The following is a 27,306-nucleotide window of genomic DNA, read 5'->3' on the forward strand; positions in this document are numbered from 1 at the left end:
GAAAATAATCAACAGTCTAACATGCCTTGCTGCCTCTGCTTTTCTCTCTCCTCTGGAGGGCATTTCTGCTTTGACTACTGACTTTTTCTTTGAAACTCAAGCTTTGTGTACTTCTGAATGCTAATGAATTTAAATGCCTTCTCTTGTTAATTGATTGCCAGTTTATTTCACAGACAAATTATTAAATCTTTAGAGGAAAGTTTAAACATCCCTACAGTATCCATCCAATATTTAGTAAAAGTATTTTAAAATGCGTTTTAAAAGAGGAATAGCATAACTCTAGATTTGAGCAATATGAACCAGGGAGAGAGATTTTACAAAAAAGTGAACTTAAGTTTTTTCGTATGTAATCTGGTAACTGCTTTTCCATGTACCAGGAGATTCTGTCAAGTCAAGTCTATGAGGTTCTCTGGTCAGAGTTACTAGTGATTAAAAAACCCTGGAGGCCACACCTGGAGTTATATTAGCCCTCAGAACTGGCTTGCTATAATGGACAAATTAGGGAGAGCTGAAATGAAAGCTTAGAAGAGTTATGGAAGACTACATCATTTCCAAAGTACTTTCTTTTTAAAAGTTAATCGAATATGATTGTTCCACCCAAGAACTTCTAATTTAAGAAATGTTGAGAACTTCTAATGTAAGAGATGTATATCCTGCCACGGACTAATCTTACTTACATGAATATAAAGTAGAAATAAGAAATTAATTTCACCAACTATTTCTGATGAAAAAAAGTATAATACAAATAGTATGTAAATATACACATAGCCTTTTTGTATTTTTTTCTAGATTAATTCAAGACTTATAAATTGTGGTCCTAATACCTGTTTTTGTTACTTAAATTTCCTACAAACAGGATAATATCCATTATCTGGAGTTTTAAACTAAATTTTTGAAATATGACATCATTTAGTTGGATCTAAATATGATATATCCCAAGATAGGAGTTGAACTTATTCAGACTTTCATAAATCCTTTTGTAACACACATATGGACCATTAAAGTATTTATTATAAAGCTTTTTCCTCCGAAGTAGTTAGTTTTGTATAATTATCTATCTACTAATTTATAAGTAGTTACTGAGTAAAAGGTCATACATATAGCACAAGGCAGAGAGCTAGGAAAAATACCAAAAGGTAAGACAAAAATATTTACTAAAAAAATTTACTAATCACTAAATGACAGCCTGAATGGGGATAAGAATGTATACTGTGCAAGTTATCTACACTACAGATCAGCAGAGGACTTAAACCCTCCAATGGGAAAAGGATGTCAATGCTGCCTAGATGATTAGCCCTTCAAGGAAGGTTGGGCCTTGAAGGAGAAACAGTATTTAAGAGTAGGAATGGGCAAAAGAAAGGTGATCAAGTGATGAGTGACGAGCTGGGTCATTCTGGTAGGAAGGAAGGGGTGATCAATTGTGGCACAGGCAGAAGGCCAAGATGGGGAAGGTAGGTGACAGGCTTGAGAGACTTCTGACTTCAGTGCTTCAGAAGATGAACACCACAGAGAAGCAGGAAAATAGGGAAGCAGCTGAAGGTTGTTGGCTGGGGCCTGGCTGGTGGAGAGCACTGACAGAGAGGAGGAGGCAGAGGTATGGGAGCAAAGACCACCCACCTGGGCCTCCTTGCCCTCTCCCTCTTCTGTGTCTTTCACATTCTTGCAAAAGTCCCTTTAAATGCTCATCTTGAAAATGCCTCTCTAAGCCTCCTTCTATGCCACTGTGTTCTCATTAATCTTCCTTAAAGAGCAGGTCTGTTCATAACTGCTATTCAAAAACAAAAACACAATCCCACAGACTTAGTGGTTCCCCACTGCTTTACCAAAATAAGTATGAACTTCTTTCTTGGCAATGAAGACTCTTTGCAATAGAGCTCCAATCTGCTGTCTAGCTATAACATCCTAGTCATCAACCCAACCAGTACTGGCTGAAGGCCTACTATATGCACAGCAGTGTCCTTACCCTATTGAGGCCCAGGGTCTAGTTTCACAGCTTTCTCATAGCACAGCTTTATATCTGGAAGAAATTCTCTGTAGCTCCAAGAACCAACTAACGCCCCCCAAGCACTATGCATACTTTTTCTTTTATATGAACAGCCCTTCAGCTCATCTTACCCAACACCATGGTTGTAGTGTCTTCCATCTAGACTTGTTTAAGCCAAGTAGTGTATCTTACACATTTCATTCAGGAGATCTTTGTAGGCATGAGGGATGAAGGAAGAGTAAGAGGTTTGCAGTTTTAGTCGTACCTGAGTTTGCTTGGTGGTTTCAAGCCCCCAGTGGAAGTGCTCAGCAGTCTGGTGCTCCCAAAGCCCAGGGATGGGGGTCTGCTCAGTGACTCCAGCGAAGGACTCTTTCGAAGGTAAGGATCTGGTTTCAAGTCCTCAGCCCTTCCCTTCAGAAGATCTGTGTGGGTAACAACAAAACTACTGATTCCTAAAGAAGAGAAATTCAGTCATTGTACTGCATTCTCAAAAGCAACAATTCTCATTTTCATCCTCCAATATAAACCTACACTCATTTTTTTCTCTAGAGTAGGTAATAAAAATGCAAATAGAGACAGTGTTTTCTATAAAAAATTTTCCAGGCAGAACTACCTATATAATCTATAAGACCTAGTGCCAAATCAGCCCCTTGTTCAAAAATGATCATGAATTTCAAAACAGCATTATCAAAGCATTAAGCCAAATACACAGCCCCTTCCAAGAGTCTCATGCAGCTACACAGTTTGGAGTCCCACAACACTGGCATTGTCCCAAAGTCTTATGGGTTTTTTTTTTTTTGTTGTTGTTGTTGTTGTTTGGCCAGTCCTGGGCCTTGGACTCAGGGCCTGAGCACCATCCCTGGCTTCTTCCCGCTCAAGGCTAGCACTCTGCCACCTGAGCCACAGCACCCCTTCTGGCCGTTTTCCATATATGTGGTGCTGGGGAATCGAACCAAGAGCTTCATGTGTAGGAGGCAAGCACTCTTGCCACTAGGCCAGTCCCCAAAGTCTTATGTTTTAATATGTGGACATCAGAGAGAGCAATCTGGCAGGAAAATGCCTCATGACTTCTAGGTCACAGGTAGCAGCAGATAAAAAGCTTTTTTTGGGGGTGGGGTAAGGGGGTAGTGAGTTGTGGGGCTTAAACTCAGGGCCTGGAGGCACTGTCCTGAGCTCTTTTTCTCAAGTCTAGTGCTCTACCACTTTGAGCCACAGTGCCACTTCTGCATTTCTGGTGGTTACTTGGAGATAGGAGTCTTACAGACTTTCCTGCCCAGGCTGGCTTCAAACCGTGATCTTCAGATATCAGCCTCCTAAGTAGCTAGGAGTACAAGCATGAGCCACTAGTGCCCAGCTTAAGAATGAGAACTATTTTACAAGAAAAGAAGCAATTCAAATCACAGGAGGGCCTACTTCACTGAAAAATAAGCACAAATTTTTCCATTAAAGCTCCTTTTTAAAACTGTGATATTAGTCTCCAACCAAACACGAACTGAATCCTCCAGATATTTCGTGTGTGTGCGCGCGTGCAGCAGTTCTGAAGCTTAAGCTCAAGGTGTTGGCACTGTCCCAGAGCTTTTTTGTTCAAGGTTAGTGCTGTACCACTTAAGCCACAGCTCCATTTCTGGCTTTTTGGTAGTTAGTTGGAGATAAGTCTCATTGACTTGCCTGCCCCAGGCTAGCTTCAAACCAGGATCCTCAGATCTCAGTTTCTTGAGTAGCTAGGATTACAGGCATGAACCACCAATGCCTAACTGTCTCATATTTCTTAAAAGATCTTAAGAGCAGAGAACAGGAAAAAATTTCCCAGACTGATAGAGGAAACTGGAATTCAGAGAATTAGGCAAGAAACATAAAGCTACATGAAGTACAGTGATCAAGCTGAGACTGCCCCCTCACTCTGACCCATAAACAAAAACAACACTCCTCCAGCTAATAGCCTCCAATTATGGGCAATGAAGTTGGGAGTGAGGCCAATTAGCTCTAAATAGCAGAGAAAAATAGTGTTTACATCACTAAAGAGAACAACAACAGCAGTACATTAATCCTGGTCCTGCGACTTTGATGACCTCAATGTTGATAAGCAGGTGCTGGAAATGGCTGGAAACAATTTTTACTGTGTAATCCTTTATTCTAGCAAATAGAATCATCTCCAGAGACAGGTGCCTGATGGTAGGGGGAGGAGGTTAAGGTTGTAAATGAGCTATTTTTTGCTGCACAGCCAAAGTTGTGGTCTCAACTTTAGTACTTACTTAGCTTGTTAATCAAAATATGGTTTCTTTAGACAACTAAGAAACTGCAGCTATTGTAACAGAGAGGATACAAATACTCCCATGCAAAGCCCACCCACTAAGGATACTTAACAAAGGTTAATCTAGATTATAAGTTTTTTTAATGTAGCTATTACCACAATTTATATGGAAAAAGATCACCCAGTACTGTACATATAATTAAGTTATGCACTATTTTACACTACATAATGAGGATGTGCTATTATGTTATATAGTTATGCACAGAACTTAAATGAGGACAGGTTTCAACTTTCTGTTTTGGCCTTTTCCCTCCATTTTTCAGAATGGAGCACAGACTTGGAGGCCTATGAATTAAGTTTTGTCTAAAGAAAATTCTGGAGGTTTTAAGAATTATTCTCTTAGGGAAGGAACACAAAAGGGAAATGCCTACATGCCTCTGGTCATCTACGATAGTATTTATCTTGCCGGGTGCTGGTGGCTCATACCTATAATCCTATTCAGGAATTTGAGATCTGAGGATCACGGTTCAAAGCCAGCCCAGCAAGAAAGTCCAAGAGACTTCTTATCTCCAATTAACCACTAGAAAACCAGAAGTGGCACTGTCGCTCAAAGTGATAGAGTACAAGCCTTGAGCAAAAGAGCTTAGAGATAGTGCCTAGGCCCCTGAGTTCAAGCCCTACAATAAATAATATTTATCTAAATGAACTCCAGGAAATGGAAAAAGAAAGAATGATTCCAGATCTACTCTGCTTCTGTTCTATAAATGAAACAACAAAGAGTGGATGGCAACAGATCTGTTTATGACACGATGTATTGAGTATATTAAGCCTACTATTGAGATATAGTGCTCAGAAAAAAAAGATTCCTTCCAAAATATTATCAACCATTAACAGTATATTTGGTCATCTATGAACTCTACTGGGAAAGTATAAGTTTTTTTAAATTCATGTTTTCATGCCTGCTGACATAATGGCCATTCTGCAGACCATCCATCAATCTGTATTTTGAATGTTAAACTGTATTACTTAAACAATACATTTTTTTAAGGCTATAGCTGCTAGAGACAGAGATTCCTCTGAGGTTCCAAGTAAAAGCAAGTTGACATCTTAGAAGGGATTCACCATTCTTAACACCACTGAGAATATTAATTGCCAGGCCTGGTAATTCAAAACTGAAATCCTGGCTACTGGGGAGAAGAGTTTGGGGATGTTGTAATCCTGGCTACTTAGGAAGAAAGAATGGGGATGTTGGTGTGAGACCAGTCTGGGCATAAATGTTTACAAGATATCATCTCCACCAACAGCTAATCCCAGCTACAGGGGAAACCCAATGGCTGGGCAGAGTCATTCTCAATGATTTTGGGAAGTAGAAGAAGGGACAAAGCCCAGAGTGGTTTGGGCATAAAGTGAGACACTCCCTAAAAAATAGCCAACACAAAAGGGGTCTGGAGGCATGGCTCAAATGGTACAGCAGAGGTCCTAAGTTTAATCTTCAGTAATTCAAACAAAATAAAACATTTATGCCAGTAATCCTAGCTACTTAAGACATAAACATTGGAGAAGTAGAGATTGTGAAGATCACAATGTATGGTCAGCCCAATCAAAAAGTTAATGAGACCCCTTCCCAATCAACAAATTAGGTGTGTTGATATATGCTTGTAATCTCAGCTACTGGATCCATAAGTAAGAGGCCGGAAAAAAGAAAACAAAGAATACAGTGTAACAACAGGAAAAAGATTATGCTCGAAGACACATATCTTGAAAGAGGCATATTTTAAGAATTGTGGATACAAAATTGGTTAAGGTTATTTGCTTAAAATAATATTCCTTGATATTCTCTTGATATTATTATTATACTATCTCTTGATCTCTTGAGACACAGTTCTTTTTTTTTTTTAAAGCCAAGTATGGCACCTCTCCTGTTCCACTCACACTGAGAATACAGCTAGTGAGTTAGATTTCCTCTCATCCACTGCACAACTGGATATGACATCCACAATGTGTACACAGAGAGGCTAAAATCAGTTGGAATAAATGCCACATGTTACTTTTCAAAGTTCCACTTTAGGCAGAGCAAAGAAGAAAAGCCAGTACCACAAAAACTAAGTGTAAAGTACTATGTACTTAAGGGAAGGGGAAAAAAGATAGAAGGTGAATAATTTTTAAATATATTACAAGTACATTTGTAAAAGAAAACATTTAGGTAATAAATATCAGGTAATTTACCTGAGAGGGGAAGGTCTGGAAGGTCCAAGCGCTGAGTCATCCCTTTGGTGACAGACCGGATGCTGCTGAATGTACAGTGTCTCTATGGAAACCAAAAGGTACATGGTGAGCTTGTGATGTCACGAATAGCACAACACAGGTGTGTGTGTACCTGTGTATACACAATAGGGTCCAAGCACAACAGAATCGCCATGGAGAGCTTTTGGAATAATATATTTGAATAGATAATAGATGCAAAGGGGCACTATCCTTACTGGAAAACAAAGAAAAAACTGTGGGAAGATGGTCTTCCTTTCACTCTCATCATCCATTTCTTTCTCCAGAAGCAATGTTTATTACTGGCTTTATGATTATCCTCTGTGGAATATTGTACACATATTTAAGCATGTATTAAAAAATACCATTTTTGTTTTGTTTTTAGTGGCCCACAGGTACATGAAAAGATGTTCAACATCACTAATCAGGGAAATACAAATCAAAACATTGAGAGATCATTTCATTTTCATTAGAAAGGCTCTTATATGTAGCCAGGCACCAGTGGCTCACGCATGTAATTCTAGCTATTCAGGAGACTGAGATCTGAGGATTGTGGTTCAAAGTCAGCCTGGGCAGAAAAGTCCTCATAAGTGTCTTATCTCCAATAAACTACCTAAAAAAAAGCCAGAATTGGTGCTGTGGCTCAAGTGGTAGAGCCCTAGCCTTGAGCACCAAGAGGTTCAAGGACAGCCCTCAGGCCCTGAGTTCAAGCCCCGGGACCAGCAAAAAAAAAAGTCAGAAGTAGAGCTGTAGCTCAGAGTGATAGAATGCTAACTTTGAGCAAAAGATGCTCAGGGACAGTGACTAGGTCCTGAGTTCAAGTGCCAGGACAGGTACCACAAAAGAAACCCTTATTTGAAACCCAAGAAGATAACCAGACCTGGTAAAGATATGGAGAAATAGAACTTGGACATGCTGGTAGAAATGTAAAAGGATACTAAAAATAGAAGGAACACTGATTTATGGTGGTGCATACTTGGAATCTCCACTGCTCAGGAAAGTAGGAGGATCTTGAGTTTTGACTAGCCCTAGCAATAAGGTAGTGAAACTCTTTCAAATGAAAAGGGTAGAGCTTTTACCTAGCATGCCTGAGGTCCTGGGTTCAATCCTTAGTACTATGAAAAACGACCAAAAAAAAAAAAACACCCACAAAAAGCAAAACTATGGAATAATTCCCTTAAAAACAGACTAATTTCTTTAAAAATTTTAAAATAGAACTTCTACAGGACCTAGCAATCCTACTTCTGGGTATTTACTGAAAATAATCAAAATCAGGACCTGAAAGAGCTATTTTCCCACTGGTATTTATTGCAGCATTATTTGCAATAGGCAAGAAGTGGAAAGAACCTAAATGTTTCACTAGAGGAAGCAGCAAGCTGTTGTTCAGTGGGTACACAATACAAATTCACAGTGTTCCAGAGAGCTGCTACTTAACATGCTTATGGGTAATAAATAATACTGTACTGTACGTGAAAGACCTGTTAAAATAGCAAATTTCCCAGAATGCAAGGCCCCAGATGTTCAACCGTAGCACCACACACACAAATAAAGTGCAGATTTTGTTAATTTTTAATCACCACAAAACCCTCTGTTTTTATAAAAACACAAATGTTATTACACTATTTGAAATAATTTATCTTGGTTTACTTATATATCTTAAAGCTAATGCTACAGTGGTCCTGTAGTTGCCCTGTTCTCTTTGCTAGACTGTAACTACCAGCTTGACAATTCATGAAGTCACATGACCAAGCAAGCAAGCACACAGCTCTACAGCCAGATTGCTACCAACCAGCTGCATGAATATTGATTATGTGATTCTCTATACTTTATCTTTTTTAGTTATGCACAGCAATGGTCCCAACAGTATCTACTACCCCCAAATGTTGTTGGGAAGATTTAATAAGTCAAAACCCATTTACAGCAACCAAACTAGAGTTTGGGAGCTAGACCTTGATTTTTTTTGCTCAGGCTAGCATTCTGCCACTTGAGTCACAGTTCCATTTACAGCTTTTTTGGCACTTAACTGAAGATAAGAGACTCATGGACTTTCCTGCTTGGATTGGCTTTTAACTGTGATCCTCAGATCTCACCTCCCCAGTAGCTGAAATTACAAGCATGAGTCACTGGTGCCTGCCCTACCCCCCTTTTTTGCATTGTTTACTTTTTTGTGCACCAATACTGGGGCTAAAACTCAGGGCCTGTGCTCTTGCTTTGCTTCTTTACTCAAGGCTGGCCCTCTACCACTTAAGCCACAGCTCCATTTCTGACTTTTGGATAGTTAATTAGGGATAAAGAGTTTCACAGATTTTTGTGCCCTGGCTGGCTTCAAACTGATTCTAAGATCTCAGCTTCCTGAGTAGCTAGGATTACAAGTATAGGAAACAAATACTATGAAACACTGGTCATTTTGATATACAATGTGTGCCTGGATCATCATCTGCCTACACTTTGCTTCCTACCATAGTTAGAATAGATAGGCACCACCATGTCAAACTTCTTCCATAGAGACAAGAGATTTTTGGACTTTCCTGCCTAACTTAGAACTCTAATCCTCCCCATCTCAGTCTCCCACATAGCTAAGATGATGGGTGTGCCATGGTCCCCAGCCGTTGGTTGAGAAGGGGACTTATGTGTATGATATTCAAGCTGGCCTGGAAGACTCATCCTCCTAATCTAGCCTTCCAAGTTTCTAGGATTTCAGATGGGAGCCTCTAGTGCCCAGCTCATTTATTTTATTATATTAACATCAGTTGTTATAATATATGGCTAGTAACATCAGCATCTAGGTTGCCTGTATTTTTTTCTCTTGGATTTTGATCATTTGATATTACCTGCTCAAATGCCTAGTTTTAAAAAAAACTGACTATGAGTCTTTATTTGAAAACATGTAGATAAACATTCCAGATGACATAATCTTCAGAGTATTTAGTTTTGCCTCCAGGAAACAGTGAAAATAAAGGAAGATCATCTAAACCAAACTCATGATTCCAAGGGTTTTTTGTTTTGTTTTGTTTTTGTGTTTTTTTTTTTTTTTTGCCAGTCCTGGGGCCTAATACCTGCATTGGAGAGACTGCCACTGCTGGAGCTGTCCTCACTGGTATGCCACTCAGGGGACTCCTGGGGGCCTTGTGGACAGAAATATTCTGCCCAGCTCCACCTGCTAAGAAAAGAGATTGTTGGAACATGTTCCAGTTCAAAATTACAAACAATAGTTTTGATTTGCTGTTAACGTTTTTTTGGTGACATATATACCTTGGTATTTAGTGATAACATTTACTTTATTATCCTTCTCTCCTCTGGACTATGGTTGAAGACAATAAAGGGAGGAGTTAGCTGAGTGAGGGTTGGTCTTAGAATTTAAGACACCTGAGGAAAAAGAAATGTCTATGGAATGAAGTTCTTCCGGAGCACAGGGGAAGAGCATAAAACCATTTCTGTTGACTTATGCACAGACTGACTCATAGGGCTTTCCTGTCTCTCCACATGTATAGTTTAATCTTAATCTGAAATTTAGCTGCAAACTGTTTTAGAAGAGACAACCAAGTACATCTATGAACTAGCTATTGCTCCAATCCTCCATTAGAATACACGCTTGTGGTAATCATAGGAAAGAATATATTGCTATTATAAAGACTTGCACATTGTTTTTCTTTTATTTACTACATGGTGTGGGCATGTTAAAACATGAATATGCATTTTCTCAGATATTCAGCTAAGTATAACTAAAGGGAAATTGTGAGTCAGCCAGATCATTCCAGAAAAAGCTGGCAACACACAGCATAATGTATAGTAAGTGTGGCCAGGATCCCTACAAGAGGGCCAAATTCTTTGATGCAGTGCCTTATTTCTTAGGAAGCAAAGCCTCTGGCTGACCCAGCTAATTCTCAGGAGACAGGGAGAAGACAAACAAAACAATAGGGAACTGAGTGGCCCAGCTTACACACGACAGAAAAGGAAGGTGGAATGGCAGGAACTAGGGTTGGGAAGAGGTAGGGAAAAGACTGGAGTCTGTATCTGTCTCTCTAGGAGCCACATTCTTCATTGTGGCCTCATCAGAGCCTCCGCCAGGCTTTGTAAACAGTGACTATGAGGCATGATCTAGATAGAGCTCTGCTATTGAACCAACTTGGAGCCAGTGTAGAGCAGAAACAGGCTTGATATGTCAGGCCTGTGTATGGATGTGGAACTTTGCTTATGTAAAACCATGATTTAAATACCTGGGCGTCCTAAGTCAAATGACTTGATCAGTGACTTTACAGTGGTTGCAGACTCAGACGGTGCTGGAGATGTTCTGTTGACATAGACACCATGCCACCGGCCAGCAGCATCGACCTCTGATGAATCTGACTCTTCATTCACAGGTCTGTACGTAAAAAGCACATCAAATTGAAAAGATGAAGGATGTCCCCAGAGGGGGATAAATGACAAGTGGAACTGATGTGGAGAAAATACACAGAACTGGAAGAATTCTAAATTGAAAATCTTGTTTTCTGTGTCAGTTGCATCTTTAGGAAACAATGCAGGAAGAGCCTTCCCTTGTTGAGATGTTTTCTTAGGAAATGGTCAGAATTAGTATAAGTAGAATGATTTGATCTTTGCTTTGAAGAAAGAAGTTTTTGAGTCTACTCTGCAAATGTACAAGAAATATACAAGTGTCATTAATTGTAAATATCTAGCTTACTGTCAAAGAACAGGATGCATTGGCATGTTCACATGTGTTCCAAACCTCAAGGAGCAGACTCAGAGGTTGGAACAATGAAATCTCAGGACTGTCCTACAGCTAGGGTTTCAAGATGTGATTAGGGTTCCATCAATCAAAAAGACTGGAGGGGAACCTTGAGATGGGGAAAAGAAGTAGGGCATGTAGCATTCATTATTGACTGTAGCATACATACTGTAGCAGGGACAAAGTGCCTCTGGTGCTAGGAGCTGTACTGTAGCTTTCCAAATGGGCCTGTTCCCTCCTGTTATGGTGGAGGCAGCAGATCCTCCAGTGGTGCAGTTTGGTGTTGTGACTTTAGAAAGCTATTCCTGGAAGTTCAGCTGAGAGTCCTTTTTATCAGCCCTCCCAACAATTCTTCAGGCCACTGGATAGCTTTTTTCCCTAAGAAAATTAAAATGCAATCCAGTACATACAACAGAAGCTGCCTCATATGTTGTTTGCCCTCTGAGAGTAAGAACAACAATTCTGCATCAGGCAAAACTTCTAGTTATATCCAATTTTTCTGCTATTTTCTTTGTGTGGTTTTTATTCCAGCACAGATTCATAGGAAGATGGTCTGATTTAATCTGCTCATGCGTGGCTTCCTCGTGCAGGGGACTTTGGCATGTCATTTAATCTCCTTGTGAATGAGCCAAAACAAGGGCTCCCAGCCTTTTGGTTGCTAAATCATTGCTCTTTTTATTATATTCTATTTCTACAGCTGGTTTGCCAGATGACTAATTTATGAGAATAGCTCAAACAGAATATTTCTGGCACTATACTGTAATAAGGTCAGTGGAAGTTTAAAGTATTTGTTTCCTGATCTTTTTTTTAAATCAATCATAAGCTTCTGCAGTTGAATGCACTTGTCCTTAATTTTCTTAGCTTCTTCTGAAATTTTGTACTCAACACAAACAGAATAAATTTCTGTGAAGTAAAATTTAAAACACTTCTCTCTGCCCTACACTCTTTATTCCACAGCCATCTTTTGAGTGGGAAAGAATGGCTTATTGAAAATCTCTTTGAAGGAAACTATTAGGAATTTCAGGAATTGTAGGGTAGTGTATTGTGTGTGTGTGTGTGTGTGTTTTTTTTTTTTTTTACTAATCATTAAAGGTTTACTGGAAAGAGTTGATTTTTTTTATTTCCCCTTTTGGTTACATAGTGAGAACTGGATGGCACAACCTGTAGTCTCAGCTACCTGGAGGCTGAGGGAGGATAATCACTAGAGCTCAGGAGTTCAAGGCCAGGTGGGCAACATGGTAAGGCTGTCTCAAAAACAAAACAAACACTTGGCCATATTCTGAGCAGAAAGCAATTCCTCTCAGTTCTGTCCCAATTATTCTCAGGAAGGTTTTCAACAAACTGGGCCACTTTCTTACCAGTCCACTTAAATGACTCAGAACCAAAGGATTTCCAAGGAAGATCATTTCAAAAACAGTTTAAATTTCATTACCTGTTAATGTATTAGAATGCAGGATCTTATATTCTGCAATCATTCCTTTTAGATATCTAAGTTTCTCTGTTACTTGAAGCATCAAATATTAAATAGTAAGACTCATTAGACTTCAGAAGAAAATAGCAAGGCTACAATAAGCATTTACTAGGACTCCTGCCTTCAGCTGTTCATAAATAATATTTAACTGATCAATCATTCTGCTTGGCTGAAACAGTAAAAGACAGCAGGAAGAAACTAGGAAATTATTCAAGTAGAGTAGAGAAATACCAGTAAATATCCACCATATATCTGGGGACATGGCTGAGTTGGTACAATGCCTACCTAGCAAGTGCAAAGCCTCTGTTCAATCCCTAATAAGTACATACTACATACTCACCCACTCATCACATTATATAATTCTGTGTGTATGTGTATGCGAGTAATCCCAAAACCAAGGATGAATTGAAAAAAAAAAAAACTACAAACCAGTTAAGAATGCCACTGGTATAGGTTGAGCATCCTAGTCAGAAAGGTCCAAAACCTGAAACTTTTCAAATATATATATGATGCTGCAAGTGAAAAACTCCACACTTGACTTGTGTGAAAAATAGTATGTAAAATATATTTGCACTAAAAATACTGTATTAAATTACCTTCAGGCAATGTGTACAAAGGCTATCTCCCATGTATCTAATTATGTACATGCAAATAGTAAACAAAAATCTTCTGCTCTTAGCATTTTAGGTAAGAAATACTTAATTCACACTTTAGTTTGTGAACATTAAAGCTCAAAATTCCTTATCCTAGACTGTCTTAGAATTGTTACAGTCCTAGCACTAAATAAGAACTGTATCCTATACAAAGCATTAAGAAATATCTAAGCATGCAGCCAAGTATACTAACTTAGATAATCATTAAATAAAGGAAAAATGGTAAGGTACCACTACTGGTTAAACATCATTCAAGGCTTGCTACAGTCTCTAAGGCTCATAATGGTAAGCTCTAAAGTCAACTTGAAAACAAATAATTTGTGTAGTCATACATACCATCCAAATCTCTTAAATCACCCAAAAGCACAGCTTGCATGATTTTGTAAATATGAATAGGTACAAACATGCCATCTCTCAGTGAGTCTTATGTATCCATTTCTGTACAGTAGTTAATGGTTTGTTCTTTCCTTAGATGAAATGGCTTAGGAGCCATGAAATGTTTAGAAGCCATGATTAAAATAGTAATGAAGTATGTTTTCTACAACACACACATAAAAAACTGTAGTAACTAGTAATTTCAGCAAAATAAATGTATATGCTTATACCTTATACGGGGAAGACAGAAACACCTAGTTTACTTTTCTACAAAAATCCTATGTTATTATCTTTTAATCCAGAGGAATATTTTGACAAAGGTCCCATGGGTCATATATAGTAAACTGGAATGCCAATCTACCTCTCTTTGGCTATGATTTTGCCAAATATCCTATAATACACAAATGAACTATGAGAGGCATACAAAAGTTCAATTTTTCTCCTGAAACTTCATTTTAAATGTACTTAAGAAAAAAACACTATCAACATTTATCTCAGTGCTATTATTTTTATGCAAGAAGATGCTTGTAGGAGGTAGCAAAACTTTATTACAACATATATTTCCAAAATTTACTCATAACCTGAGAAGATCAGATAGGAGGCCAGGTGCCCTGGGGCATGAAACCAGTAGGAAAGGCCCACACCCAGCAAGAGGCAGCACTTCCCACTGACCACAGGGAGACGTGTGTCACCCACTCACTGAATGCAGGTCTACCTAGTCTGTCTTATGTCATAATTCCAATATGTATGTCTGTGATTACTTTTTCTTTAAGATTTTCACTTAATCTCTCTAATTCGTGGTTTTTCTTTGTCTAGTCATAGAGTGGGGCTTTCAAACAATGTTGATTTTGCGCTACATTCACTTCATCAGGATACCACTTCGTGCTGTCATCTACTTTGATCCAAACATAGGTACACTTTGCTGGTGTGTGTGTGTGTGTGTGTGTGTGTGTGTGTGTGTGTGTATGAGCACATTGTGTGTGTGTGCATGAGCATATGGTGTGTGTGTGTGTGTGTGTGTGTGTGTGTGTGTGTGTGCATGAGCATATGCATGCCAGCACTGGGAATGATGAACTTTGAGCCTCACTCTCTCACTCAAGGCTGGCTCTTCCACTTGAACCATTAACTCCATTTTCAGCTTTTTTTTGCCAGTTAGCTGGAGATATGAGTCTCACAGATTTGTTTGGTGGGCTGGCCTCAAACTCTGATCTTTAGATCTGAGCCTCTTGAATATGTAGGATTGTAGGCATGAGTCACTGGTGCCTGGCTCATAGATGATTTTTTTAAGTATTCAGACATTAACTCACTTGGGAAATACCACAGCATAGCACTGCTTACTTCAGAACTGGCAGATTACATGCTTACAATTGTGGGGCTCTTGCACAACTGAATAAAGTCCAGCTCCAGACACTGACATACTTCCTATGACTCTGCTTGGCCCAGTATTGAAACTTTCTTGGCTCTTTTTCCATCTGGCTCTGTGCTTTTGCTCACCTAGAGTGTCATTTTCTCAAAATACTTCTTGTTTTATGCAAAATGAATATCTTAACAGAAGTTTGTTGCTCTATTACACGACAGGGATCTTAATCCTGCATCAAGCTAGGTGCCAGTGACTCACGCCTATAATCCTAGCTACTCAGGAGGCTGAGATCTGAGGAATGCAGTTTGAAGCCAACCCAGGCAGAAAAGTCCCTGTAAGACTCTTATCTCCAATTATCCACTCAAAAACCAGAAGTGAAGCTGTGGCTTAAAGTGGTAGAATACTAGCCTTGAGTGAAAGAGTTCAGGGACACTGCACCTAGGCCCTGAGTTCAAACCCCACAACAGATTTTTTAAAAAACCAAACCCTTCATCACTATGATGAACGATTCTATGCCAGCTGCCAAATCGTATATTCCAAATTTCACCTTGTAATTTCATCACCAGTACAGAGATAAGATGGTAATTTGAACACAAGTACCTTAACTTCTAAATCTCAACAAAAAAAATCAAAGGGGAAAAAAAAGCTGGCATCATTGGTGGAAACTTAGGAAGAGTGTTGCCTACATGGTTTAGATGTTTATAAATCTCTTTCTTTTTTGTTTGTGCCAGTACTGGGCTTGAATTCAGGGTCTCTTGCTCAGTTTTTTTTTTTCCACTCACAGCTGTTGTTTTACCACTTGTGCCATGTCTCTAGCTCAGACTTTGAAAAATTACCACACAGAGAGTAAGTGAGGGGGTTGGAATGAAAAGAAAATACCAACTTTTCCCCAGATTCTTTCCAAAGGAAATGAAGACAGGAGAAAAGCCTGCCAATAACCCCTATTCTTTAAGGCCAAGGCTGAAGAGGAACATGAAGTCCCGAAAGCACACAGCACTGTCCTTACAAAGGATCAGACACGTAATACTATCTGGGCACAATGGGCAGTAGCAACAAGGGGCAGAGGTCAGGAAGAACCATGGAATAATGTAGATGACAGGCTACACAGAGAAGACTCGGGAAGCTGACTCTCCTATTCCTATTTCTCCAAACAGAAGAGACTGCAAATAGAGCAATTTCACCTACCAGGCACCTACTTCCTCTGTACTCGGAGTTCAGTTTACTTGAAAGAGCCTTCCTACTACTTCAAGATAGTAGATTTTTAAGTATTAGCTATCAAATAGCAGAACTGATAGCTTTTAATCTTGGGCAAAGGCTAAGAGGCTCTGCTTATCTATCGAAGCAAAAACGTGTCTTGACATAAAGAGTTTAAAGTCTTGGTCTATGAAAATACTTAAGAACATAAAATGAGGAGAATAACTGTTCAACAGAACACACATTTGTAAGTTTATGACAAGAAATAGATAGATACGTGGTGGCATTTATCTTGAACTTCAGTGAAATATGAAAAAAAATAAATAAAAGATGACAATTTAAAATGAAAGGTTGAGTTTTAAAAATAATATAACCAATGTAATAATCCCATTAAAACATTCTAGCTCAAAAAAGAAAGAAATGAGGATCTATTTGGGAAGAACTCTCGGAATATGGATAAATTGAACAATGAAAAGGTGAGGTTTTCATTTAGTGGGTAAAGAATGGTTTGAGCAGGAAGTGGTGCTAAATGACAAATGACTGGCTAGCCACCTGGAAGAGAAAGAACCACCTGTCATACCATATTCAATAAACAAAGTGACTCAAATACTTGGGCGTGTGTGTATATGCTCACATGTGTGTGAAATAAATGAATAAATTTGAACAGACCATTTGAACCCAAATAAAAAAATCCCAGGAACAATAAAGGAAAATGCAGAGTATATATATATACATATATATATACATATATATTACAAGTGCATGGTATGTAACTCAATGGTGGAGTACATGGATAGATACAGTGGTAAGATAATCAAGGTGCTGCATTCAATGAGGAAGGAAAAAAGAAGGGGAAGAAAAGAAAGGGGAGGGAAAATTCTGAAATTAGATTTAAGAAAAAATTAGAACAAAATGACATTAAGGTTCCTGGAGAAACATGGCCGATGATTAATAATCCAACAACAGACTCTTCCAAATAATATTTATTTAGTACTTCATAAACACTTATAAAAACATTTGACAGTACCCAGAGTAAAGACATCAAAATGAGTGCAAACACAGCTGTGAACTGTAAGTTGAGCTTGCATGTTTCTTATTGTTTTATTTGAAAACATTTAGTAAATGAATTGTAAGTCACTCTAAGGTTTTGAGTTTATGATAAGTATCTCCCAGGACACAAATTTCAAATCTAAGACAATTTCAGTAAGTGTAAATTATTATGGAGAAGACATCAATGTCTCTTCTTCTTCTTCTTCAAAATTTTCTAGTGAATGTGTACTCTCCAATTTGAGCCTCAAAATGACTTCCTGAGTTTGAACAGCATTCTTGGTCATAATTTTCCTTTTACTAGGCAGTTGACTCCTGCATTGTCATTCGCATGGTGTAACCAACAACCTTAATCTTCCATTCACAGCTCTCATATGGAAATGCAGTAGGTTGCCAGATGGAACTTCACAAGTGTCTGCAATTCCAAAAGTTTAATCATACGATGAATTCTAGACTGCTGTGATTTGCCCATTTCTTCATTAAAAATATCTAAGCTTCCAGAGTAGTTTTTATTCATGAGGCTTTTGTTGTATGTTGTCCTACATTAGTTTTCAGTTAAGTTTCCATTTGCACTATCACTGTACATTGTCCCTATCTAGCTAACTATATCTTTTATCATCAACTAAAGTATTTGATCCAACAACAAAAATTCTGGAAAGCAAACCACAGTTTAGTGATTTCTTGTTTCAGATGAGGTAATAAAATAAAACTCATCTTGAAAAAGGCTCAATGAAGCCTCAACCTAAGGGGGCAGAATGTCTGTCTACTTTTTCCAGAATATGGCATCATGCAGATGGTTTCTTATTCCACAAGTAGTGTGAATTCCAAGATTACTGGACACTATCTTCAGAAGGCAGCATAAAAATGAGAAACATCAGAAAGAAGAACTCATGCGTGGGCTACATTCACCAATATTCTGAGTATGCTATGCCACCGATCACTTTCAGCACTCTAGTTGCATATAAATTTCTTTCAGAAGACATGTGTTGGTTTTTTTTTTCAATACTTCATTACATTCTCCTTCCAAAAAAGAAAAGAGAAAATGCTGAATCTTCTGAGGAAAAAAATCTTTGATCATGTAGTGAGTTGAGTCCAAAATGTGGAAAAAGCAAAAGGAATGACTGTGTGAAGCATAAATGGCCAAGGAGACAACTAGCTCTTTACAAAAAGCTAATTCCTCCTCTACACATTCTCCCTTTCACATAGAAATGGCTGTAGTTTCCAATCATGGCAAGGGCTGGGCTGTCTTTCATCCACCAAATGCTCTGCTAGCTGACAGAGACCATGGAGCTGTGAAGATAGAAATGAGGGGAGGGAAGGCTGATGAAGGAGATATATGAGGCAACGGGATCTTCATTTCAAACTAAACAGTCAACAGCTCACACTATCCCATAGGGAGAAGCTAATGTCCAGAATATGGCAACATGCGTTCACTTCTATGGTTGTGAAGTCAGAAATTTTCAGATAAGAGAAGATGTCAGAGACATTATTAGGCTCCTCCTACCAGCATTTCTCCAGTAAAGAACCATGTGGGTAAAGTAGAAATGTCTAGAATGAAGGTTGGTCCCCTGATATATACAGTTTATGTTTCCCTCACTTGTTAAAGCAAAAAAAAAAAATTGTTCTTTTTTTTGTTGGCACTAAGATTTGAACTCAGGGCTTTTAGTTCCTAATCATGTGCCCCACATCTTTGCTTTACTAATTTTTCATATTGGTTCCTTTTGCCCAAGCTGGTCTGGAACCCAATCCTACTGATCTGTCTCCTGAGCAGCTCGGACTATAGGCATGAGCTACCATTCTGGTAAGGATTTCTTTTACTATTGTAGCTCCCAAATCCTAAAAGCTAAGGGAAGCATATATCCACATTTTCCAAAAACACATCTGTAAAGATGGGGGTCAGATAGCAAGGAGGCTCATATAGCCTTCAGACTTAACATAGTAGAGCTGAGAGAGAAACATGTTCAAGGCCCTAGATTAGATCCCCAACACACACAAAAAAGTAAAATTATGGAGTATATTAGACTATATGTCATAACCATATATTTAAATAGAATAAATAAGTAGCCTTGTTATTGAACGGATTATACCTGCTGAAGTAGATAGTATAACCAATTCTCCATTTAGGACCAAATGAAATGTCAGTGGCCCTGACAGTTGTAGGTGCTAAGGTAAAGCCTAAGAAACAACTTAGGAATCCCCAGGGGAACTGGTTCCTTCCCTAAGGCCAGGGTTTCAGCATCAAAAAAACACCAGAGACCCAAGAATCAATATCTCCAATTTGCACACTTCCCCTTCAGCAGCAGCTACAAGACACTTGCTGAGCAGCTGGGAGATGTTAGAGCTCTAAATATGACGCAGAGGGTGGCACACACACGACAAACAGTAGCGCATAATGTGAATGTGCACATGTGAGTTAAAAGCCAGTTCCAGCAGAGTCTGTGCAGGATAGGCCACCATGCTGCTCACCACAGCAGAGACAATAGAGGAATGAGCCAGTAGGGGTTGGGGTACAGGCTGAACAAATGTGAGTCAGAGACATTCTATCTTGGAAGCGAATGCTGTTAATTAGGAACAAATGTTCAGTGCTTTCGGTAACCTTGTTCCTGTTACAATGTTTCTGTAGATGTTTGTTGGCATTATATGATAAACACAGTAAGAACAGGGCAAGTCAGTCTAGAAATAAGAGCTTGTTCTGTTTGGAACAAGAGAAATTAACATACAGGTCATTCCCTGCCACTGGTCACAAAGCTTGTGTCATATGCTGCTTGGCAACATCTTCATCTTTCAATCAATAGAGTTGTTTGTGGCCATGAAATCCTGATGTTGGGGCTGCCTGTATTCTCTGTATCTGTTAGGCTCCTAGGACTCAACTTTGCAGGAAAAAGCTCTAAGACTTTTTGTTGTAGATTGTGCGTGCGTGCCTGTGTTTCAATGCCAAGGCTTGAACTCGAGGCCGGGTACTCTTGCTCAGCTTTCTTGCTCATTGTGTTTTACCACTTCAGTCCCACTCTTTGCCGGTTAATTGGAGATAAGAATCTTAGACTTTCCTACTTGGGTTAGAACCATGATCCTCCAGGTCTCAGCCTCCTGAGTAGCTAGGATTACAGATGTGAGCTATCAGCATCTGTTCTTTGGTTTTGTTTTTTGTTTATGTGCTTGTTGAGATGATAGGACTTGACGCATGCTATGTAAGCAGTCTGTCACTGAAGTAGCTCCAGCCCCAGCCCTAGAACTGATGTTTCAATGTTAAGGAAAGCATTCAACACCTTTCTTTTAATGTTCAAAATGGGAAGAAATCAGAGTGAGAAGTTATCCAAAATCCTTTCATCCATTTAATTTACATGCCCAGTAAAATATCACTTTCAGCCTGTTGAAATTTCTTGGAGATATTGTGTCCAGCCTTGAGGCTACCAGAACTACCCTGGAGAGATGACAGTAGCAGACACACCAGTTTCTGCCTATCACCCTAGACAAAGCAGACCTGGCCAACCAGAATGGTACAGTTTAAAAGGACCTTGGAACACTACCTACTCAGAGTTCCTCACTTAACACAGGATGGAACACCAGGCTTGGGGAGGGGACATTGCTGGTTGGTGGCAAGAATGAGTCCACAGCACTAATTCCTCACACATCTTAATAACAGCTATTCTAACACTAAAATAAATACATCGCTCAAGAGTGGTGGTTCATGCCTATATTCAGCTACTTTAGGGGTTGAGGTGAGAGGATCACTTGAGTTCATGAGTTTAAGACTGGTCTCAAACTGTGGACAACAGTGAGAGCACATATCAAAAGTCAATCAGGGGGCTGGGAATATGGCCTAGTGGCAAGAATGCTTGTCTCATGCACATGAAGTCCTAGATTCCATTCCTCAGCACCACATATATAGAAAAGGCCAGAAGTGGCACTGTGGCTCAAGTTGGCAGAGTGCTAGCCTTGAGCAAAAAGAAGCCAGGGATAGTGCTCAGGCCCTGAGTTCAGCCCCAGGACTGGCCAAAAAAAAAAAAAAGTCAATCAATTAGGTGTGGGTAGCTCATGCCTATAATTCTAGCTACTCAGGAGGCTGAGATCCAAGGATTGGAAGTTTGGAGGTTCAAAGCCTTCCTGGGCAGACTCTTATCTGCAATTAACCACAAAAATCTGGAAGTGGATCTGTAGTTCAGGTGTGAGAATGCTAGCCTTGAGAGAGAGAGAGAAAAAAAAAAAAAAGCTGAGGAGAGCCAGGCAATGGCGGCTCATGCCTATAATCCTAGCTACTCAGGAGGCTGAGATCTGAGGATCATGGTTTGAAGCCAGCCCAGGCAAGGAAGTTCATGAGACTCTTATCTCCAATAAACTACTCAGAAAAAGCTGGAAATGGCACTGTAGCTCAAGTGGTAGAATGCTAGCCTTGAGCACAAAGAGGCTCAGAGACAGTGCCCAGGTCCTGGAGCTCAAGCCCTAGGATCAGCGCACATACACAAAAAAGTCAATCACCTAATCAAATCTTTGAAAATGTTATAGGACTGAATTTCATTAATAAGTTAAATAATATGGGGCTCTGTTTTAGAGTCCGAGTTCTTGGTAACAGGTATTAATTTATATTCATACCCAAGCTCTTCATTTTCTAACCAATAGCCTGACGGGGTAACAAGTCATATATGCACTTATGTAAAAATGAGAACATGAATCAGTTAACCCCATGTTATGGTCAAGGTGCTTTTCGGATGCTCTTACCTTCTCTCAGTTGTGTTTGGAGGACCTCATCAGAGAAAGTTCTGCAAGTTCTTTGGCTGAGGCTGAACCAAGAATGACCTTTGAGCTCTTATGAGATGACTGTCAAAGTCAAATAGAGTGTCAGTCAAGAACTCATTCAGCCAAGATGGAAGCACTAGGTTGCTGCAGAAGTCTGAGGGGGTGGGCTGGTTTCCATTCTTGCTCATGTAGTAGGTTCAGGAGCGAGCTGGGTCATCAGTGAGTAACTTTCATAAAGTCAACATTTAGAGGGGACAGCTTGTGAGAGAAGGGCAAAATCAGACAGGAAACCATCACCAGCAATGGTCCAATATCCTGTCAAGGACAATGACAGGCAAGAAACATTCTGATGCCTAACGTGTCCTGTTTTGACCTGGTACCAACAGTGAAGTTTTGAAAGGTTTTGTGAGAAGGGACTACACTACTAGGAGGTAGGTTTATAAATTGTTGGAAAGTAAGAGAAACATTCTGTGGTAAGGGGGAAAAAGTGACTTTAAATTTGAAGGTGTAGAATGTAGCATATAGAACCCCAAATTGTTATGATACACAGAGAGATTTCCTATTATATTAGAGCTCAAGCCACTATCTTAAAATCTATATGAGAGATGCAAAATCTCATGTAACAACCAATTTAGGAATAGCACGAAACTCAGGGCTTGTCTTCTACCACTTAACTTTAAAGGTTAAGACTTGGTTCCTCTTCCAAAGACATATGATGTGGAAGCAAGACAAATAAACAAGCAGACACAAAAAACAAACTAGGAGCATGCTGCGTCTCAGCAGGAAACACCGTGAAATCTCCTTTTCCTAGTCTCCTCTGCTTCTGCTTAAAATTCATTCACTTTGGTGGCCATGGGGCAGAGGTGTGTGTGCCTGAAATAATGACTGTTTTTTCAAGAGTAAATTGTGGGGCTGGCAACATTAGTCCTTCTCCAGAGGCTATTTAATGCAAGCATCATGAACAATGGGAAGAGGGATTAACTGGAGAATTGATGGGACAATCAAAATGGAATTCTGAGAGGTCTATCTTTGCTAATTGCATGAAACTCATGACCCCAAGGTGAGTGAGCAACCCCACTGATTATGAAAAACAGAAATATTAGGGCAAAGTGTACAGAACAACATTCTGATCCTGCTGAATCTGATTTTAAAAGACTTCATTTCATATTTCAAAGGCATCTTGAAACGTGAAATAATTTCTGACCATCCAAGGATCTGAGTTAAGAACACTGAGTCTTGACTGGGCAGGGGAGGAATGAGAAACAACAGTGCTAAATGAAAGCCTGAAATACTGCTTGTCTATAAAACTCATTGAAATTTTAAGTAACTAACTTTGAGCTCATTGAGACATTTCTGTCTTAGACACATTGCTCTTAAACACTGCTGTTCAGCACAGCATTTGGGCTAATAATTTATGTGGTCCTCTCACCTATCACAAAAATAGAAAGGCAAGTCAGGCACAGAGGGTGCCCCTGTTTTCTACGTTCATCCTTTTAAATAAAGTGGGTTATGTCAAGGCCTTTCTAAAATAGCCTGTGGGGCTACCAGTCAGGAGCATGTCCTTCTGAGCTTCACCTGGTGGCAGTTTCCCTTGCAGGATTTCCAGCTTCACCCACTGCAGGAGACCTATGCAAGTGAGTATTTATGGCATGCATATCCCTGAACTAATAAAACACTAAGACCTAATAGATATCTCAGACATCACAGCCATTCTTTTTTATGTTTGGCTGGAGCTTCTCCTTCACACACAGTGAGGAAAAGACATTTTTAAGACCTGAAGCTAAAGTGCAGCAATGAGTGAGCTCTGGATGGAACGTTCTAGAGGTATAGTGACACTAGGCAGTAGCAAACAACCTGGAAAAGAAATAATAAAACTGGCACAAAGCGACATAAATAAAAGCATCCCATTTCTCCATGACATAGCACCATGCACAGAGATTCAGTGAGAAGCTAAGTGCTATCCAGGTTTCCTGTCACACTCACGAGATAGCTATGCCTGAGACCCACCTGCTGTGTCCCTGAATGTCTCCCAGCTCCTTCTGCAGCCTGGCATTCTTCTCCTCCTCCTCCAGCAGCCTCCTCTTCACTGTGCGAAGCTCCTGCTGGGCCTCACACTTTATATCATTGGCCACCACTACTGCAGTCTGCAGGTCTGCCTGGAAGCGCCTCCACTCCTCAGTCTCCTCCTGCAAATGTGAGTCCACAGAAGCCTCAGACACAGGGCAGGTGTGCAGGGCTGGCAGCTAGACAGGGGCTCTCCAACCCCCACATCAGCCACTGAGAAAAAATAGCCAGCAATGAGGGCCTGCTTTAATGGTGTCTCAGAAGAGACAGAGACACAAGTAGAAACTCCCATTCTATGTCACAGAGTTCTTCATCTTAAAACTAGAGTTGCTTTCATTTTACTTCCTGCCAGACAGAAAGAATGTGCGGTTTTGGGCCAGGCTACAGAAACTTTCCATAAGAAAGTGGCTGGACAGAGTAGTAGTGTATATTCCCACTGCCTCCAAACTATGACAGAAATAATGTTCAGTGACATGGCATAGGCGCTCCCTGCCATGGCTGTAATCCACACTCACCTTTATCTGCTTTGTCAGGGTCTTGAGCTGCCGTTCTAGGTCTGACTTCTGCTCCTCCAGCTTGATCACATTGCCTAGAAGTAAATGATTCAGACAGGATTTGGAAAGCAGCAGGATTCCTGGAAGATGGAAGCTGTGTGGCAATGAAAGCCATGGCAGGCTTGCAAACCTGTCCTGAACGTCTATGCTAAATTCAGTTCTGAGTACCTGCAAAGGAGGAACTGGAAGTGAGACACCTCCAAGCAGGGAATGGGAAGATGTGGGAAGTAAAGCAGTGTTCACTTAGGTTCTAAGCTCAGGAGACAAGTTGTACTACTATGTAACACTATTGAGGAAACCTCAACAGCCACTCACATTTGCCCAGGGCTCCTGGCTATTTACACACAGCATCCTGAGTGGCCTTTATTGCTAGGAGGGGCAAGGCCCTTGCAACTGTAAAGTCTGCCTCTAGGATAGAAGTTCCTACTCACAAGGGAACCTCGAGTCTTGAGGCACATTTCAAGGGCACAGATATGCTTGGCCCCAGCTCTAGCTAGACCCACAGGCTCAGAATCTCTAAGGACAGCCAGGATGTGAGCCTGTGTTTACCCTGACAGCTCCACAGGTGGCCTAACTACCTCCCTCTAATTAAGAACAACTTGCCTCTGTCCCTGTCCTTCTTTCTCCCTGCTTCTAATTCTCTCTACATTACTACCAGAGCCATTTCAATGTAAAACTCCTCACATAAGCCACTTGGTTAAGATTCCTAGATGGTTTCTCTGATCTCCAAGAGTAGTTATCTATTTTGGATGTGAGTCAGAATCACCAGAGAAGGTTTAAAAAAATCCCTCTGCTTATATCATACTCTAGCACTTGTGAATCAGCATGTAGGGGGGGAAGATGTGTTTGGGATGAGTGTTGCAGAACCTTCCATCATTTTTTATTGTTCTGTTGCTCTCAAGGAAATCATGGAAAGCAATGTTTAGCCTAAGACTGAAGTTGAATGTCCCTGGTTCTCCTGACACAAATATGCCTTAATATCCCTAAGAGAAGTTTGAAGCTTCTTAAAAGATAGTCTCTCATTTTCAGTCTTGAATATATTGTGAATATTACCACTGGAGTGGGCCTGAAATTTATTCTGGACATCAATTACACACTAGGTTGGGTTTTTTGTTATTGTTTGTTTCTTTTGTTTTGATATAGGCTGACTTCTAAGGATTTAGGGACAACTCAGCAATATTCTTATCTGTAATATACCACAAAAACAAAAACAAAAACAAAAACAAGACATGATTTGTCTTTGTTGACCTGATTCTTTTCAAAAGTGGGGATCTATCTGGCATTATTATACAGGAGAAAGATCTGAATTGGGTCCTTACAACTACCACACGACTACCAAGTCTGGGTGGTTCTGGGCACAGCTTTACTGCATGTTTTCATGTCTGATGAAGAGTGTAAAAATCATACTACACAATTCATCCAGACACAGCACACTGTCACTTCTCACTACTCATGGAAGTTACCTAAAATCACCAAGCTCACTCAGCTAACACTTAGCTGTGACTCCCAGGAGACAAAGTCTGGTTCCAAAGAGCCTCTGGTCACATTTTTCATGAACAGATATGTCATTTGTGTTATATAGGTTTGTTTGCCAATGCCTTTGTAAAACAACCTAGTCCTATTAGTGTCAGAAGCCCACTCCTCCCTCTTCTTTGCAGCACTGAGCAGATGTCTTTTGTGCTCAAGTCTTGGGACTTGAATAAGGGCCTGGGTGAGCCTTTGTGCTCAAGGCTAGTGCTCTAGCACTTGAGCTACAGCTCTACTTCAGCCTTCTGGTGGTTAGTTGGAGAAAAAAGAGTCTCATGAACATTCCTGCCTGGACTGGCTTTGTACTGCAATCCTCAGACCTCAGCCTCCTGAGTTGCTAGGATTACAGGTGTCAGCCACCAGCACCTGGCTTGAGCAGATACTTTTAACAATTTTTTTTCTGATAGCATCTTGGTCTGAAGAACTTTTCTGTGTCTTAAGTGCTTCTTCTTCCATGCCTTATGGGTGCACAATACCAAGGGATAAAACAAGTTTCCCTACCCTGGGCAAAGTAAGTGTGAATTTCTTTGTGAAATAAGTGTGAATGCTTTGGGGCATTGTTACACTGCTGTCCCTACACTTGTTTTTGTTTTGGCCTTCATCTCATGAATCTACAAACACCCTTCCCATCTTCACCATATGACAGAGTTACTTTAGCATTCTCCAGGAAGCTTTGTGCTTAGATTGGCAAATTTTCTCTTCCTTTGTCTGGATGTGCTGAATTGTTTAAGTCATGCCCAACAGCACACAGCTCAGGCCTAAACCAGGCTTACTGAACACATGCATTTATCCACTAGCTCCTCATGGCTTTCTTGGGCTTAGGATCAATAGACAGCACTCAGCATTGCCCTTGGGGTCATTTCAAGTAGTAAAATCACCAAAAATAAGCAAAAAAAAAAAGTACACTGTATCAGAATCAAGGCAAGACCACAGAGCTCTCTTGGCCTGGTTCTGTGTGGGAATATAAGTGATGGATGACTAACTTTTCACTCTCTCTGTGCATGTCTGAAAATAACCAGGAAGGCACTGTGAGTACTGATTTTAGGGTAACAAATAAATTATAGTGAGTGGATAAATTCATGAAAACAGAATTTTTAGTAATGA

The 27,306-nt window shown here is 40.0% G+C and overlaps 1 protein-coding gene across 8 annotated transcripts in view; it reads right to left on the bottom strand.

Moving 5' to 3' along the window:
* Specc1 (sperm antigen with calponin homology and coiled-coil domains 1) overlaps nucleotides 1-27,306 on the bottom strand; it is a 273,509-nt gene that overhangs the window by 46,510 nt on the left and 199,693 nt on the right. For 4 of the 8 annotated variants that reach the window (XM_048366744.1, XM_048366743.1, XM_048366745.1 and 1 more), the window contains 6 exons: nucleotides 24,637-24,710; nucleotides 24,065-24,243; nucleotides 10,715-10,860; nucleotides 9,554-9,657; nucleotides 6,462-6,543; nucleotides 2,250-2,406 (listed from right to left, as the gene is read on the bottom strand). In XM_048366744.1, coding sequence (XP_048222701.1) covers nucleotides 2,250-2,406; nucleotides 6,462-6,543; nucleotides 9,554-9,657; nucleotides 10,715-10,860; nucleotides 24,065-24,243; nucleotides 24,637-24,710 — 742 coding nt within the window. Of the gene's footprint in view, nucleotides 1-2,249; nucleotides 2,407-6,461; nucleotides 6,544-9,553; nucleotides 9,658-10,714; nucleotides 10,861-17,244; nucleotides 18,849-22,039; nucleotides 22,139-24,064; nucleotides 24,244-24,636; nucleotides 24,711-27,306 lie in introns of those variants that run through there. The other 4 variants (XM_048366746.1, XM_048366748.1, XM_048366749.1 and 1 more) reach the window with 4 other exon arrangements.

Source organism: Perognathus longimembris, chromosome 17 (assembly GCF_023159225.1).
Source record: "Perognathus longimembris pacificus isolate PPM17 chromosome 17, ASM2315922v1, whole genome shotgun sequence".
Lineage (NCBI taxonomy): Eukaryota > Metazoa > Chordata > Mammalia > Rodentia > Heteromyidae > Perognathus > Perognathus longimembris.